The sequence below is a fragment of the Marmota marmota genome, unplaced genomic scaffold (genome assembly GCF_001458135.2).
Source record: "Marmota marmota marmota unplaced genomic scaffold, marMar, whole genome shotgun sequence".
Classification (NCBI taxonomy): Eukaryota; Metazoa; Chordata; class Mammalia; order Rodentia; family Sciuridae; genus Marmota; species Marmota marmota.
This window is the reverse complement of record NW_026000249.1, coordinates 11426393-11443787: the sequence shown is the minus strand read 5'-3', so window position 1 is coordinate 11443787 and position 17395 is coordinate 11426393. Positions and strand designations below refer to the sequence as shown.

At 36.4% G+C, this 17395-nt stretch overlaps 1 protein-coding gene across 1 annotated transcript in view; it reads right to left on the bottom strand.

Annotated features, from left to right (window-relative positions):
- The window catches only part of Phex (phosphate regulating endopeptidase homolog X-linked), a 194478-nt gene that overhangs the window by 53341 nt on the left and 123742 nt on the right, over positions 1-17395 (bottom strand). Inside the window, exons 13-14 of the mRNA XM_015488079.2 lie at positions 10633-10710; positions 1958-2061 (exon numbers count right to left, since the gene is read on the bottom strand). Coding sequence (XP_015343565.1) covers positions 1958-2061; positions 10633-10710 — 182 coding nt within the window. The remainder of the gene's footprint in view (positions 1-1957; positions 2062-10632; positions 10711-17395) is intronic.

Here is a 17395-nt window from a genome sequence, read left to right as displayed (position 1 = left end):
AAAAAAAAAAAAAAAAAAAAAAAAAAAAAGGTGGACTATTGCGGTTAAATCTGCAAGCTTTTTCATCTAAAAATGGCCAACTTGGTGGAAAATGAATGAAGAAAACCCAGACTCAAATTTTAAAAAGAGATCCTGAAACTGAAAGTCAAACAAAGGCTAAATAAGCACTCCACATATCCCTGGTTGAGTAGGAAATTAGGTATATATACAGGGGAGACCAGAGAGAACCCAATAGAAGGTAAAATCCAAGGCAGATGGAGTGCTAGCTGTGACTTTGAAGGCACTCCCAGCCTACACACAGAGCAACTGGCACAGGATAGAAGCCCAACAGGCTGGAGGTGGGTGAGCATAGTCATGCCCTAATCACTGGCTGAGCACTAAGTTTTGGAAACACGGGGGTAATCACCAGGAATAAAAAATAAGAACTAAAAAACTGAGCAAAATATCCACACCTCCTTATTACAGAGGATATAAATTCTGTAGTGTAATTCCAGCAAAGTCACTCTAAGAAAAGCCTTAGAAAAACAAATCAGAATCCAGAGTTGCTACATCATCTGAAATGTCATTTTCAACAACAAAAAATTATGTTATGCAAAGAAAAAGTATAAGAGAATCAATCAATAGCAACTGACTCTAAGTGAGCCCAGATACTGGATTTGGCAAAGATGTGAAAGTAGCCATTATAAATTAGTTCAAAAAATTAAGCTACATTCAAAAAACTAATGATAAATATGACAGTGACTCAATAAATAATCACAGGGAAGCAGAAACTACCAAAAAAACAAAAGAAAGAAAGAAAAGGAAATTCTGGAGTTAAGAACAGATCAATAGAAATTATCCAACCTAGAGAACCAAGAGAAAAAATAAAACACTGGAGAAATGGGCCACAGTGGAATAGAATCTAGTCCCAGAAGCCAAAAGCACCAGAAGGCAGAACAAAAAGTCATCTAAACCTGAGCTGAAGAATTTCTCAATTGTAAGCTTTTTATTCAGTGGTAAAATAGGGGTAACTGTACTTCTACCTCCCAGAAGTGACATGAGGATAAAATGAATTAAAAATAGTGAAGTGCTTCCTGGCATATTATAAACACACAATAACTGTTAGCTGCTATCATCATCATCATCATCATCATCATCATCATCATCATCATGAATAGCAGCAGCAGCAGCACCAGCATCTGCTCAGGGCAGAAATCAGAACTGGCTGGCCCTGGGCCTCAAAGTATTTAAGGAAACTCTCCTACCAATAGGGAATGTTCTTATAGACAGAAGAAGACAAATAAATCTTAGCTGCTATTCTAATAGAAATAATATAGCTCTGAGTTCTTTGATATGCATTACACCTCAACAAATATCTTCTAGATGCTTCAAAATTATTCAATTTTTAGAATATTTTTTAGTTGTCAAAGGACCTTTATTTTATTTATTGATATATGGTTCTGAGAAGCAAATCCAGTGCCTCACACATGCTAGGCAAGCACTCTGCCACTGAGATACAACCCCAGCCCCAAATTATTCATTTTTGCATGTCTAATCATACTCATTTCTAAAATATTTATTATTTTTTAAGATTGAAAAGTTTCCACCTGAGTGTGAAAATCTAGAGAAATATTCTTGCCATATATATATATATATATATATATATATATATATATATATGTGTGTGTGTGTGTGTGTGTGTGTGTGTATGTGTCTGTTTGTGTGTGTTTACAACTAGATCTAGCAACAATTTTAATGTTAGCACCCTAGTAAGCCTTCTTCTGATAGGTGTTAATGAAGATCTGAATCATATAATATCAGAAATAAGAGTTGGCTAAATATGACACAGATTTTGCTAAAGCAAAACAACTGGCAATCTAGCTACTCTAACTTGAGGGGAATTACAAAGTTTAATCTAAGAGATTCCACCTCCCAAAGTATTTATCTATTTCACTTTTTTTTTTCTTTGAATACTCACTCTGTTTTTGGAACAGCTTTTCTTAGCCAGATGAAATCAGACTGTGCTAAATACTTTCGGGTTTGCAGAACATTGCCAAAGTAGTCCGATTCTGAAAATTTGATCTGAAAAAAAAAAACATAATACATTGTTGTAAGTGAAGATAAGAGATGACTCTAAAAATAGATTTGAGCACATGAAGGAGCAACCAGCAGAGAAGCTACGGCCCTTGCAGCATCTCTCAGCCGTTACTGGTTAACCCAGGATTCACAAAGCCGTGAAATTTAATCTCAGTGATTTTCTTTAAACATAAAAGCTCAAAAATCAATATGGTCATTTCTGGATCACAGTTAAAAAAAAACACGAGCAGCTACAGTCATTGACAATGTGTTCCATTTACTTTATAATTGAAAAATCTACTTTAACCTTTACAGAACGTATCATCTTAGGTTTGAAATTTCTTGGCTCACAAGTTCTTGATCTTTCTAAAATGTGGACCTTATTTATTTGTCACCTAAGATTCTTCTAATAACATTCAGTTTAGTCAGCTGAAACCTCATTTAGTTTATAGATGACGATTTAGTCAAATGTTAAAATCCAATTTACTGTAATCGGCATTTGTTCATAAAGGAAAAAAATGAAACCAATTCAGAGACCCTATTTTCCACCCTAAGCACAAAGAAGTCACCAGAATAATTTAATTATTAAGAGAATTTATCTATTAATACAAAAAGGCTCTGGTCACTAAAAATTAATGAAATTACAGAGGAAAATCGTAGATTAAAGTTTGCAAGGGAATACAGGAAGTTGGTAGCTCACAATAATGTTGTCTACTAAGATAGGAGTTGACATAATTATTGTGCTCCTTTTTTCTTTTTGGTTTTTTGGAAGGAAATAGCAAACACTTTCAATACTAATACATTTCATCTACAAAATCAGCAATATTTAACCTATAGATTCTAAATAATATCTGTACAGCAATAAAAGCAATAGCTGGTATTGCTAATTAATGCTTCCATTTTAAAATATATTACCATAGCAAAAATAAATGTAAAATATATAATTGTGGCAAATAAGGAAAGCACATTTTTGAATAGGTGAAAACTAAGAATAATCAAATTATTAGCTATATTTTTTTTGGTAACTTTAAGACATAGTTTGTCTTTTTTTCTTTTCCTGGTACTGAGGATTGAACCTAGGGCCTTGCACATGCTAAGTAAGTGTTCAACCACTGAGTTATATCCCCAGCTCAAACCAAAGTCTTTTAAAATTAAAAATTAAAATACAGTAAATGCATACATATGAATACATATACATACATATACACAACTTGATGGTTACCAACTTGACATGTCACCTATTTGTTGGCCAATACCTGGCTCACATTTAGTTCCTCCCTAACATAGAGTGGGTATTCATGGTGGTGGTGTACACTCATTGTGTCCACAGACAACATCTGTGTTTCAATAAGTTTTCTATGTCAACAACCTTAAAAATCTTTCAATGGGATCAGGTATAAAAGAAAGTGTAAAATAATTGAAGGCACTCAGAGAAAGGGAGGAGTGGAAGTATCAATTCCCAGCACCCTTAATATTCTATTTGGCCAATAAATTATAAAGACATAACTTTAAATTTTCCTTTTCTTAAAGTGCTTCAGCAGGGAAGGGGGGGCGTGATAAATAAATTATTGTGTATTCATAGAAAACAATACAGTGTTTTAAATCAATGTTCTATATGCATGAACATGAAATAATCTGAAAAATAAGGTAAATAAGTTGTATGAGAATATTTAAAATTTTAAAACACGTGAAACAATACTATATACTGTTTATGGACACAAACATATATAGCAAAAGCATAAAGAAATACATAGGAATGATTAAGATTGATTTCACAGTACCATTTATATCCAGGGAAGGAGATAGGTAAGGAGGAAGGAAAATAGATCAAGAATTAGACACTGAATTTAAAATGTATCTATTTTATGCATTTAAAATGTATGTGTATTCTGGGCACAGTGACACATGCATATGTGTCAGGAGGCTGAGGCAGGAGGATGAGTTGAACCCACCAGTTCTAGACCAGTTTGGGCAATACAATAAGATCCCCTTCTCTAAAATAATAATAGTAATAATAATAAATTAAATGTGTATGCATGTATAAAAGCTATTCAATAATATTTTTGAAGATAAATGTGTTCAAAACATTATTTTACATATTGTCCCAATGTTAGAAATGGTTCATAATCAAAAGAAATCTTCTAATTGATTGTTATTTTAAGATAGAGGTTTTCTCCTAGCTTCAAAAGAAACATAGAAAGCATCTTGGTTTAGGAAGTAGCCTTAACTAGCATTCCTAAGACATTCTTGTATCATATAATTGAAAGATATGTCCAGGTGCATGCCTGTAATCCCAGCTACTCAAGAGGATGAGGCAGAAGGATTGCAAGTTCGAGGCCAACCTCAGCAATTTAGCAAGACTGTCTCAAAATAAAAATTAAAAGGGCTGGGGAATGTAACTCAGTGGCAAAGCACCCCTAGGTTCAATCCCCAGTACCACAAAAAGAAAAAGAGTCCATTGTTCAAACCTGAGCTTTTTTCAGCTTTTGTTTTTTTCCAAGATAGCCCTGCCAAGACTGAAATAAAATTCAGATATGTTTTTTGGGTTCAGAACATTGGGAAATTCTCCCAAAAGTATTTCCTTTAAAAATAATAACTATTTTTTGAAATATTACTGAAGTCAGTTTTTACTTTTAGAAAAGTTTACTAATTGTGATACTTTCCCATTTCATCTAAAAAACAACACCAGGGGCTGGGAATACAGCTCAGTTGGTAAAGTGCTTGACTTGCATGCATGAGGCCCTGGGTTCAATCCCCAGCACCACAAAATCATCATCATCATCATCATCATCATCATCATCATCACTAACTTGACACTAAGTTTGGTCCATAGACATTAAAGATAAAACCATCTCAAAACTTCCAAAGAAAATAATTCCAAATCTAAGAACACTATAAATAAATAAAATTCTACCATACCCACAAAATTAATCATTCAAAGTAAAACTTAACTGTAACACATTACAATTTGCCACAGCTTAGGTACATTTAGAAGGACAATTGTTATATTGTTTTAATTATTAAATTGTGAATATTTATCATTTCTTAGACTGGCTTAATTTATGCATTGCACTAATTTAATGGAAATTACAAGTAATGGGGATCAAGTCTTACTTCGAAGACAAAAGTGTTTGGAGGTAAGAGGGGCAGTCATTATTCACATATGATAGATAGGAAATAGGTATAATGAGACTATGGAACTAGGCAAAGCCACACAGCCCAAATCATTTGACCCCTACTTCAATGTTATTTTCATTGGTTCTTATAAGAAACTCAGTAATTCAACAAAATGAGTACAGGGAAGAAGGAGGAGAAGATAAGAATTAGAAACTGGAATAGATGTAGTGATTAAATAAAATCATCATATGGTTTTCTTAATAAAATACTATATAGCTATTAAACTAATGGTAAAAGGCTATAGAAGACAGTGCCAAAATAAGGTTAACTGTAAACATCAGTATTAAATGCTATATAAACATCAATTATAGCTATATAGTAATAGATAAAACAGTACACTCTAAGGGAAATATGCATTATTATGGTCAAGTACCAATATTGTGGGTACTTTTTAGTTCCTTTCTTCTATTTCTCAAATTTTCTTCCACGTGATAACACTTTGACAATTTCAAATATTTCAGAAGGCCCTTGGATGAGAAAAAAAAAAAAACTCAAAACCCAGCAATGATAAGGAAAGTTATGTTTGTTGTTATAGAAATAGCATTAAAAATGTGCATGAATATTTAAATCACTTGTTATCTCAAAAAAAAAAAAAAGTAACCTCTGCTAGGGACAATAATTAGCTCAAAAGCCTCTTGTCCTTTCAGTTACTGGGAAAAATCTAGGTCAAGTTGATAATGACTTTCAATCAATTCTATCTCTAGACCTTTCAATGGAGTGACCTTTGGGGAACTAATTAGGTTCCCATGTCATTTCTTAGGAATAGCTTTCCAGATTATAAAATTCATGGGAACTTGGATTTCTCTTCTTGGAAATTCTGGCCTGGATGTCAAGCACCAAATGTTTCATAATAAATGGAAGAATGAAGTTATTACTGCCTTCTCCCACGAAGTTAAGAAGCATATAACAAGGGCAGAACAAGGAAATATGTTCAGCTTCTTTGTAAAAAGAGTAAGGATATGTTTATAAGAAACTACACATACCAATGGAAATAAACATTCTAATGCACCTCTCCTTTAACTTAAATCCTTTAAAGATACTCAGAGATATATCTAAATATCTAAAAAGATCATGTGTTAGGCCCTCAGATAATTTTCTGAATGCTTAATGGAATCCAGATATTATATTTAGATTTTCCTTGTTTAAACAGCAGAGCAATATGCAAAACTGGTGTGCTTAGATGGCTTTGCTCATAAATGACATGCGTGTATACAGAGACACACACAGAAATATTACAGACCTCTAGAACCTATTCTTGGCTCTCCAATGTCACAGTAACCAGTCACTAGAGAAACATGAGGGAAATATTTTTTGTTTTGTTTTGTTTGTTTTCTGCCAAATTGTAAAGAGTTATTTTCATATTTTAACCACCTCTTTTTCTAGAGAATTCCATCCAAATATCACCACACTCTTGCATAGTGATACTGTCATTTACATGCATATATACACATGCATGTGCGTGCACACACACACACACACACACACAATGTTCCCACCCCAGAGAATATAATGTGGGTTCACATAATATCTATCTATATGATATGTATACATATATGTATAAGTGTGTGTAATACTCACAACATTGATCTCTGAAACTTTATTTATTTCAAAGTCTGCTAAGTAAATGGAGTCCAGCTATGATTCTGACCAGAAACCCTACTGCAGTTCTCCAGTCATTTTCACAAAATAAATGAATGAAGGGCCTTCTTGTGTTTAGTTATTTGCCTATAATGACTCAGCTACCTTTTCACTCTGTTTAGTAATGCTGGGGGACCTAGGAATCTGAACATTCTGTTTCTCAAACTCCTTTGTCAATTGCTTTCCTGCATTGAAGGCACTGGGGGTAAATCAGTGGGTGGCAGGAGGGGAGATGTTTTGCTCTCCAGTCCTCTCTCTGTCACTTTTGCCCATCTCCTCCTTCCTTATGACAATGACTTTGGAAGAATGTTTGGTCCCTCCTCCATAGGCCAGCAGCTCTGGAGTGGCAGTTCCTCCTCTGCTCTCCACATCCTCTCTTCTGTGTCCCTAGGCCCAGGGTTGGTAGCTGCTTCCTAAAGTTATGAATCTCTAGTTTACCTCCCCTTCCCATTCTTTGTCTTTCAACTTATTTCCTATATTAAATTCCTGTTCAAGCCAGGCACAGTGGCACATGCCTGTAATCACAGCAGTTTGGGAGGCTGAAACAGGAGGATTCACAAGTTTAAAGCCAGCCTCAGCAATGGCAAGGCCCTAAGCAACTCAGTGAGATCCTGTCTCTAAATAAAATACAAAATAGGGCTGGGATGTAGCTCAGTGGTCAAGTGCCCCTGAGTTCAGCCCTGGTACCCCCTCCAAAAATCCCTGTTCAAAATACCTAGTACACTTTTTGTTCTCGTGGATGATACAGCAATCTTGCCAAAATTGGTATAAAACTCACTCTTGAGTCTATTTCCATTAAGGATCAATGAAATAGAATACATATTTATAAGGCTAATTTGAAAACAGATTGGCTCCTACTTTGTTAAACTAACTAATAGGCTTTCCTGCATGCTGATGTGAGTTCAAATAAAGGGCATTTCCTTTCTTCTTGTTCTTTTCAAAAACTGTAAGAGTATTGTTGTGCAGGAATGCTTTGTGCAGTATCTCAGTTTACCTTGTTATCCTCGGATAAAAATAAAATTCTCTGATTCTTTTGCACGTTTACCTCTCAATTCTTTTTTTTTATTTGTTCTTATCTCCATATGAGCCCAACTTCAGTTTGCAACCTTTCTCCTTGACCTTCGTCTGATCCATCACCTAATCTCACTCCTCTTTCCTTTTGTATTTGTACCTGATGAATCATATCTTCACCAGTGTCAAATGTAGCACGTCACTTTTCATTTGTAACAGCCTTTCCTGCTCACAGCTTATATTACCAGAAATTTCTCATAGACCCTGAAGTAGTCCTTATCTACATGTCTCTTAAAACTGAAAACACAGTCCTATTGTATACTAGTGATACTCCAGTCCTTTTGCTATTAACCTCAGTGACACTATTATATTCTATCACATCATTGTTTATCCTATTTTCAGATTGGGTTTTATTCATCTCCTCTATCAGTTTCTGAACACAAATATCTTTTTACTCCGTGTATTTGGATTTTGTTCACGGTTAGAAACTCTTGGGTGTAATTTTGTCTGCTTTGGCAATGAGTCAGATGAAAGCCATTTCTGCACAAAAGTACTTAAAAATCTTGGTGTCTAATGGCTTCATTTCAGGCCCTGGAGAAATGAAGAAGCATATCTAGCATATCCTGTTTGGTATCTGGTTTCTTTTCACAAAAGATACTGCATTCAATGAGTTCTTAAATCAGGTCTCTCAACTTAGACAATCACAGACTGCCAACAAAACTTGATCAACCGAAAATTGTGAGCGAGCCCTGAATGCTACATGATTTGATTAAAGCTTGGGACTGTTCCATCTGTAAAGCCTTTTAAATCAATTTGAGGGACCTGGATACTGCATGAGTTAATTCATGATGATTTTTTCCAAACCAAAATAATCCACTATCATAAGTGCAAATTGAAGATGTCATAGCTAATACTTTTGTTTGTGCTTATGTGCCAGAGTCAGCTCTAAACACTTCAAATACTCCTATATGGTAGAAATTATTATCATCTTCATTTTGCAGATGAGGAAACTGAGGAACAGAAAGGATCCACCACCTACCCAAGGTCCCAGAGATAGTAAGTGGCAGACCAGGGATTTCACTGTATGCAGTCTGTCTCCAGGGTTCATGTTCATAACTGATATACCTAACTGCCTCTTCAATTTCTTCCTCCATATCCTGACTTGACATATTTACCACTTGCACACGATTGTCCAGGTTCTCCTTCTAAGATACTTCATGCTCTGTTGATGCTCTTCTTACTAGCAAAGTTCTCATATTGATCCACAAGACTAATATATATATATATATATATATATATATATATNAAGCCTATTATGTGACAGACATTGTACTAGGTGCTTCCACAATCATATAGTCTCATCTGTATACTAATACTAAGGCTTGATTATTATCTCCTGTATCCAGACAACCAAAAGGAAGCTAACTAGAGTTATATAACCTGCACAAGATCAAACAGTTAGGCAGTGAAGAGACAAAATTCAAACCCGGGCCACTGTCTCTAGGCTCCTGACTACTTGACAATATGGCATACCCTCTTCCATTTTCCTTCTCATCAGCTCCAGTAAAGCTGATGCAACCAAAGTTTCCTGAACCTAGATTTCAGTCCTGGCTCTGATACTGTGTGTGGCACCAAGAAGATCACTATACTTCTCTGAGTCTCTTATGTTCTATGCAAAATGAGCATAAACATATTCTCTTCATCACTGTATGAATTAGAAGATAATGTACATGAATGTATAAAGTGCTTGAGTATTTTTAATTACCATATAAATAATGGGGTTTTCAGCATCATCAAAATGGTGCATAAGATAGGCTGTCTGAGCTTTAAGATACTGGAAAACAGAATTATTTCCCTCCAGAGCAAATGGATCAATACTTTGCAAGGCCATATCTTAGAGCTCAATGGAGAAAATTTTAAATGAGATTTTTCTCTCACTTTAAATGCCCTTATAAAATTCTGATGCTTGTCCACAAAGCTCAGACTAATTACAGATATGCCACTTGTCGAGCCACGATTTCAGGAAAAAGCTACACCTCAAAACCATAGTTATTTAAAGGCTACTTTTCCAAGAAAATCTAGTAAATGGTAAAAATAGTAGTTTTTCCCCCTGTGAGGAAGAAAAATACTTTACCAGAACTATTTATAAGAAATATAATAACAGTGGTTGTGATTAGAAAGACCTATAATGAATATTTCTACTATAAAATACATGCTCCAAAATATTAGAATAAAAAAGAATTATTACTATTATTCATTACAAACATACAATCCAACTCACAATAAATTATAGTCATATGTATATGTATTTAATTTGCCAAAACAGTCATAAAGTTTAATGAAGTTAACTCCCATTAGGCAGATTTATTACTTTTCACTTAATATGAATGAAGTAAATAAAAAGTATTTAATATAAACATGATGCATTCACCATTAGAATATGCCCACTAATTGTAAAATACTTGATTTGTTTAATTCTTTTCTTTATGATCAAATTAGGCCAAATCCAACTCCATTTGCTTTATGGTGTTCACTCAACTATGCATTCTTTCTGACACTTCCTTTATTTTGAATCTGCTCTAAATCTTGTGATACGCCTGGCATATTCAGGTTCATATCTAGCCAAGGAATTAATCAAAAGTTGGTACTTTCTGGCACCACCAGGTTTAATTGCTTGGACTTGGGTTAGTTGAAAGGCATAAGGCCAGTAAAACTTGCCAGGAAAAAAAATACAATAAATTTAGCACTTACTGCCTTGAGGTCTTCATTAACATGAGTATCATTCATTATAAACTCAGGGTAGCCAACTTTTGCCAAAACAGCTCTTGCCTATAAAAAGGAAAAAGAAAAATGATGTCAGAGTTTCAGCACTTAAATCATTAATAACTACAGGTTGAAGGAATGCAATCTTCATCTGGAAACTCCACTTACTGAATATCTACTACATGCAAACCACTGTGAAGGACAAAACAAAAAAGAAACAAAAGTTAGTCTCTCCCCTCAATACAGGGAGAGGAGGAGTATTCCAGAAAAAAAAGAAAGAACAACCAAGCAAAGACAGAGAGGGAAGATATTTATGAACCATATATCTGATTGAAGGTTAATATCCAAAATTACATAAGAAACTCAAGTAACTCAAGAAAGTAAGTAACTAGAATTAAAAATGGGTAAAGAATTTGAAAAGGCATTTCTCAAAAGTAGATGTATGCATCCAACAAGTATATGAAGAAAATATTCCAACATCACAATCATCAGAGAAATGCAAATTAAATCACAATGAGATATTTTCTCACACCTGCTAGGTTGCTATTATCAAAAAGACAAGCTTAAATTGTTGGATGTGAATAAAAGAGAATCCTTGCCTGTGGTGGCAGAAATATCAATTGGTACAATCACTATGGTACAGTATGACGGCTGCTCAAGAAATTAGAAATAGAACTACAAAACAGCAAGGACATCCAGCAATAAGATCCAGCAATCCCACTCCTCGGTATATATCCAATGGAAATGAAATCAGTATGTCAAAGACACATTGGCACTCCCATGTTCACTGCTGCACTATTCACAAGAGCCAAGGAATGGAAAAAAAAACAGTGTCCATCAGTTGTTGAATGGATAAATAAATTGATACATATACACAATGCAATACTATTCCCCCATAAAACAGGATGAGTTCTTATCATTTGGGACAGCACGGATGGAAATGGAGGTCACTGTATTAAGTGAAATAAATCAGGTACAGAAAGATAGGTACCACATGATCTTCCTCATTTGTGGAAAATTTTTAAAAGCCCAAATTCACAGAAGCAGATAGAATGATAGTTACCAGGGGTTAGGGGTTAGGGGTTGGACTTGGCTAGATGTTGGTTAAAGATACAAAATTTCAGTTAGATAAGAGGAGTAAGTTCAGGAGATCTATTGTACAATATGGTGACTACAGTTAATAACAATATGTCATATACTTGAAAATTGCTAAAAGTAGATTTTAAATGTTCTTATCACCAAAATAATGATAAATGTGAGGTCATGCATATGCTAATTACCTTGATTTAGCCATTCTACAATATATACATATATCACAACATCCTGATATATACCATAAATATATAAATAATTTTATCTGATGTACAGAACACCCTGTCCTGAGTTACTCCATTTTGTATAAGAGCAGCATCTTTCAGGTCATCCCACATGACTTGTTGAGAGTGTTGCTGAAAAAAACCAACTGCCTAAAAACCACTGTGCCACCCAGGGAGCTTAGTCAGTGGGTATAGCTGCTTCCAGAGTTTGCTGACTCTGAGAGTCACTTGCCACCCTCCCTTCAACATCAGGGTTCAGAAAGGAAAAACTAAACCTATCCTGAAACTTGTTCCCTAGGCCTCCAGGCTACCTGAAAACAGCACCATGTATAAAATGATGGTCTCTGTTTCTGAGCTGCCTATAGTTATTGAGGTATGGAATTGGAAGGTCCCCTATAGTGGACCATGGCACCTCACTAGTCAGGTAGGGATTGCTCTTTGAGAGGTAATTGTTACTCTGTGTATCCAACACTTGGTGGTTATTCACTTGCACAGACAAGATGCCAAGTCATTCTGCCTTAGGACTTGTACTCAAAATGGAGTAGCTCAGGATAAACTGCCATTCTATATAAAAGGGTATAACTCAGGGTAAAAATACAGTAACTTAGAGCAGGACACAGACTGTTCTCTACATCTGACAATTTAAATAAATATGAAAAACAGACAGGAATACACGAAACAAATGAATCACAGGGATCACTGGGATACCTGAATGCCATGCTAATGAGGCTATATTTTATTTTACAGCTAAAACATAGCTAAATATTTTTATCAGGGGAATAAAAAGAGATGAGTTGTGCTTCAGGAAGATTATCTGTGCAACATTGTAAGTGATGGTCAGAATAACAGAAAGATTGGAGGAAGGGGGTCCAGAATAATTTGAGATACATAATAACATCGCAACCATCTTTTTGATAGACAAAGGTACTAGTAACCTCTATGTTTTGCAGTATACAAAGAATAGATAAAGGGGGAAAAATCACCTTAGGCACATGTCAGCGGTCTCTAGAGCAGAAATTGGTACACTATGGCCCCCGGGCCAAACCCCAGACCTCCTCCCCTGTCTCTTTATATAAAGTTTTATTGGAACATGGCCACACCCATTTGTATGTGTGCTTTTGTACTACAACTTTGAAGTTGACTTGTTGGGATGGAAACCCTGTGGCATACAAAGACTCAAAATTTTATCTGGGCCTTTTGGAGAAAGTTTGCCAGCCCTTGCTCCAGAGAAACATTACAGTTCCATGTAAAAAATATTTTCCCCTCACTCCTCTAATTCTGGGTTTCACAAAAACAAAAAAGCAGCTCACCAGAGTGATGTGAGTACATCATCAAGGTCCTGGCCAGATCCCCTAAGATCCCTTTAATAAATTATATGTGTACACATCCTCATCTCCAGATCTGCTTCCAGATGACCAGCATAAGACCCAGGCACGCCAAAACCATTGGTTTTAATCCAGCAAAGTAGCAATGCAAATGGGTGACCTTTGTATACTGCTCTTGGTAATGAGTTTTTCCCCTAGTCCTTTTCAATTTTCCTCACTCAAGAAATAAAAATAAGATAGTACATTTTCCTTATCTTCCTTAAGATAATCCAAATATTAAATATCAGCAGAAACCTGCAACTCAAGACAGAGAGGATGTTACAAGGGCCGTAGGACACAGTCATGATGGGTTTTGCTGTTCCACAGACTCAAATATAGTACAGATCAAATTCTACCCTGTAAGTTACACACACTAAGAGCTTGATGTGACCCAAACAGTAAATAACTGGAGGTTACGAGTCTCCACCAAACACAAAACAATATGTCATATGTCTATAGGTTACCTTGTTCTGAAACTGTTTGTATTTCCCTCATTGTACTTAATTTCTCACTGTATTTTTGCAGTCCACCACAAGTCATGTGTATAACTATAACAAATAAAGAGCTATGGATAGTTCTCCCCATGGTGCTCCCTCTCCAATAAGAAATAAACAAGCTGACTCATCCACAATTGCTGTCTGAACACTGGCCTTTCTAGAGCATGCTGGTAAATTGGTAAATTATGCATTGTTTTTCAAATCTCATTCTCTGGGACCCCCACTGTACTATGATGTCTCACAGAACATATTACCTTCTGTACTGTATAAGCAAGCCATTGAATCCTTTCTTATTATTTATTTAGCATCACCATGAATTGAAGCAAATCAGACCAGATATGAAGAATCCCTATTTACCTCCCAACGATACACAGCTAAAATAAGGTAATAATACCAGTAGCAACATTGCTAACAAACAAATGGAATGTTCTTCTTCTCAAATGTGGACATATGCCTGTATTCAGATTCAAATGCTTCTTCTGCCAGAGCTTACTACTGTAAATTCCACATCCTCCCAGGCACCCCACTCTACATTTTTCCCTGAGAACCTTCAGAACTGCATCTTTCAAAATTCCATGAAGCATGGTTCCAGGTTAGACTGCCAATGAGAAGCACTCATAGGCCACTGGGAAGACGGAAGAGGAAACAACATTTATTCATTGCTGGTAGTCAAAGGCAAGTGCATGGGTATCTACACTTTGCCAGCAACTGCCAGGCATTCTCCTAGGGAAGACCCATTGGTGTGCAGGCAGCAGAGATTATAAGCAGGCCCTACTTTTCACTTCCCAGCCCTGCAATGGTTGCATAATCTTCCAATTCCCTGTGCTAAACATTTTCCTGCTTGATATATTTAGAAAAGTACCTGTTTTCCTGCATGAACCCTAAGGCAGATAGTGATCACATCACTTTTTATGGTAAAATTTCCAGAATTGGATATGTAAAGCACTAATAATTTGATGGTTTGTTATAGGGCAAAATATTAGGAGGCAGGTCTGAAATCAATTATCCCTCTGGTTACCTGGATAAGAATGAAGTGCAAGACCTGAGACAAAATAAATATGAATATTTAACACATTGCATATTATATCATACAAGTTACATTTTCTTAGCTCTTTGAGGATGGTCAAAAACTCAAAGGTTTTTTCATCCAGTATATACATTTCCATCCCTTATTCCTACAGACACTTGGAGAGGAGCTGCACTTGACTGGACATCCTTCCTCAGTAGTGGAGGCTCCAGCAACTCTTTACCACTTCCATGACCTTAAAAATGTACTTCTCGGGGCTGGGGATGTGGCTCAAGCAGTAATGCGCTCGCATGCCAGGCGCGGGGCACTGGGTTCAATCCTCAGCACCACATACAAATAAAATAAAGATGTGTCCACCGAAAACTAAAAAATAAATATTAAAAAAAATCTCCCCCCCCTCTCCCTCTCCCTCTCCCTCTCCCTCTCTCTTTAAAAAAATGTACTTCTCTAAAGTAAATACTTTCTAGTGCCTACCCAACATCTATTCTCCCTTTTTTTCCTCTTACTATCAAGACCCAAATTCTGCTCAGTATGATAATGGACCCACCAAAAAAATGGCTGCAACACCTGCTTCCTTCACAGCTTAATTTGGCTGTGGCATGACACTTGGGCAAATGATATATAATTAAAAATCCTTGCTGAACTTCCAAGGATCCATTTTAATAGCGAACAGAGTCAGGTGGCATGTGCTTCCTGTCTTTAGTCCAACGTTTCTCAACCTCAACACTACCGACATTTTGGGCTAGATAATTCTGGTGAGGGACTGGCCTGTAGACTGTAGGATGTTTGGCAGCACCTTTGGTTTCTATACAATAAATTCCACTATCAAACATCTCCCCAACTCCTGAAAAAAAGGTTGTGACAACCAAAAATATGTCTAGATATTTTAAAATTCTCCCTGGGGGTGATATCATTTCCAATTGAAAATCACTGCTTTAGCTTTTTTTCTTCCTTTCTGGAATGTGATGCTGGAGGTAGAATACATATCTTGTAACCACAAGGCAATAAACATGAAGAAACCTACATGGTAAATATGACAGGATGAACAGCTGATGACATCTGGTAGCTAATTACTGGGGCCTCAGATAAATTTTTAATAAAATGTGAGTGGCTCAAAAGACTAGAAATGGAACAACCATATGACCCACAATAGCACTCCTTGGTATTTATCCACAAGAACTCAAGTCAGACATACTACAAAGATACATGCATATCCATATTTATGGCAGCATAATCCACAATAGCCATATTATGGAACCAATCTAGGTCTCTGTCAATGGAAGAATGGATTAAGGAGCTGGGGATGTGGCTCAAGTGGTAATGTGCTCGCCTGGCATGTGCAGGGCGCTGGGTTCGATCCTCAGGACCACATAAGATGTTGTGTCCACCGAAAACTGAAAAATAAATATTAAAAATTCTCTCTCTCTCTTCTCTCTCTCTTAAAAAAATATGGATTAAGAAATATGTGTTATATATACACAATGAAGTTCTACTCATCTATAAAGAAGCACCATATTATGTCATTTGCAGGAAAATAAATGGAACTTGGAGAACACCTTGCTAAGTGAGGCAAGCCAGATGCAGAAAGTCAAGGGTTATATATTTTCTCTCATGCGTAGAATTTAGAGAGAAAAAAGGAAAGAAAAGGTACCTCATGAAAACAGAAGAGAGACCAGTAGAATGGAGAAAAGCGTTCATGGGGAGGAAGAAAAAAGGGAAAGAGGAGGCATCAGGGAAGGAAACAGACCAAATTACACTATGTGCATGTGCAAATATATCAATGAATCCCACTATTATGTATAATTATAATGCAGCAATAAAAATTAATTTTTAAAATGTGAGTGACTAATAGCAATCTAATGTATTAATTCTGTATTAAATGTCTATATTTAAAATTCTGAAAGTTTCTGGTGTATAAGTCCTGGACTGTCTCCCCCTCCTCTCTATGATGTGAGGTGTTGAGAGCCACAGCCGAAGGGGCCCCAGCAAACTTCTAGCTGCCGGCTGATGATTGGCTCACAGCGGCCCCAGCAACATCTAGCTGATTGGCTCCTCTGCGGTGATGCTCATTGGGCTGTTTCCCTGCCCTTTCAGACCACGGAGCTGCTCATTGGGGGACTTTTTTGGCTCCGCCCACGTGACCCAGCCAATCGGCCTCAAGAGCAGGAGGATTGTGGGAGGTGGAGAGAAGCTTGTGGGGGAGAGAGAGGCTTGTGGAAAGCCGGTGGTGGCAGTTGAGGCTCTGAGGGTTTTTCCTGAGAGGCTGTTTTGTTTGGCGTGTGTGGTTCTAAAAATAAAGTTAGTTTCTTTTGACAAGTGGCTCCTGATTGTGCCCAGCCAGACTGCGGCATTTGGTGGCCCGTACGGGGAACGAACCCGCGACCTTGGCGTTATCAGCACCAACGATTCGTTTGCTCATAAGCCAGGTGTTTTAGTAATGGCATTGCTTGTTCTGTATTCCCAAAAACTCTGGTAGCTGTTTGAATAAGCCTATCTACAAATTCAGCATAAGGTTCATTAGCTCCTTGTATTACCTTAGATAATTGA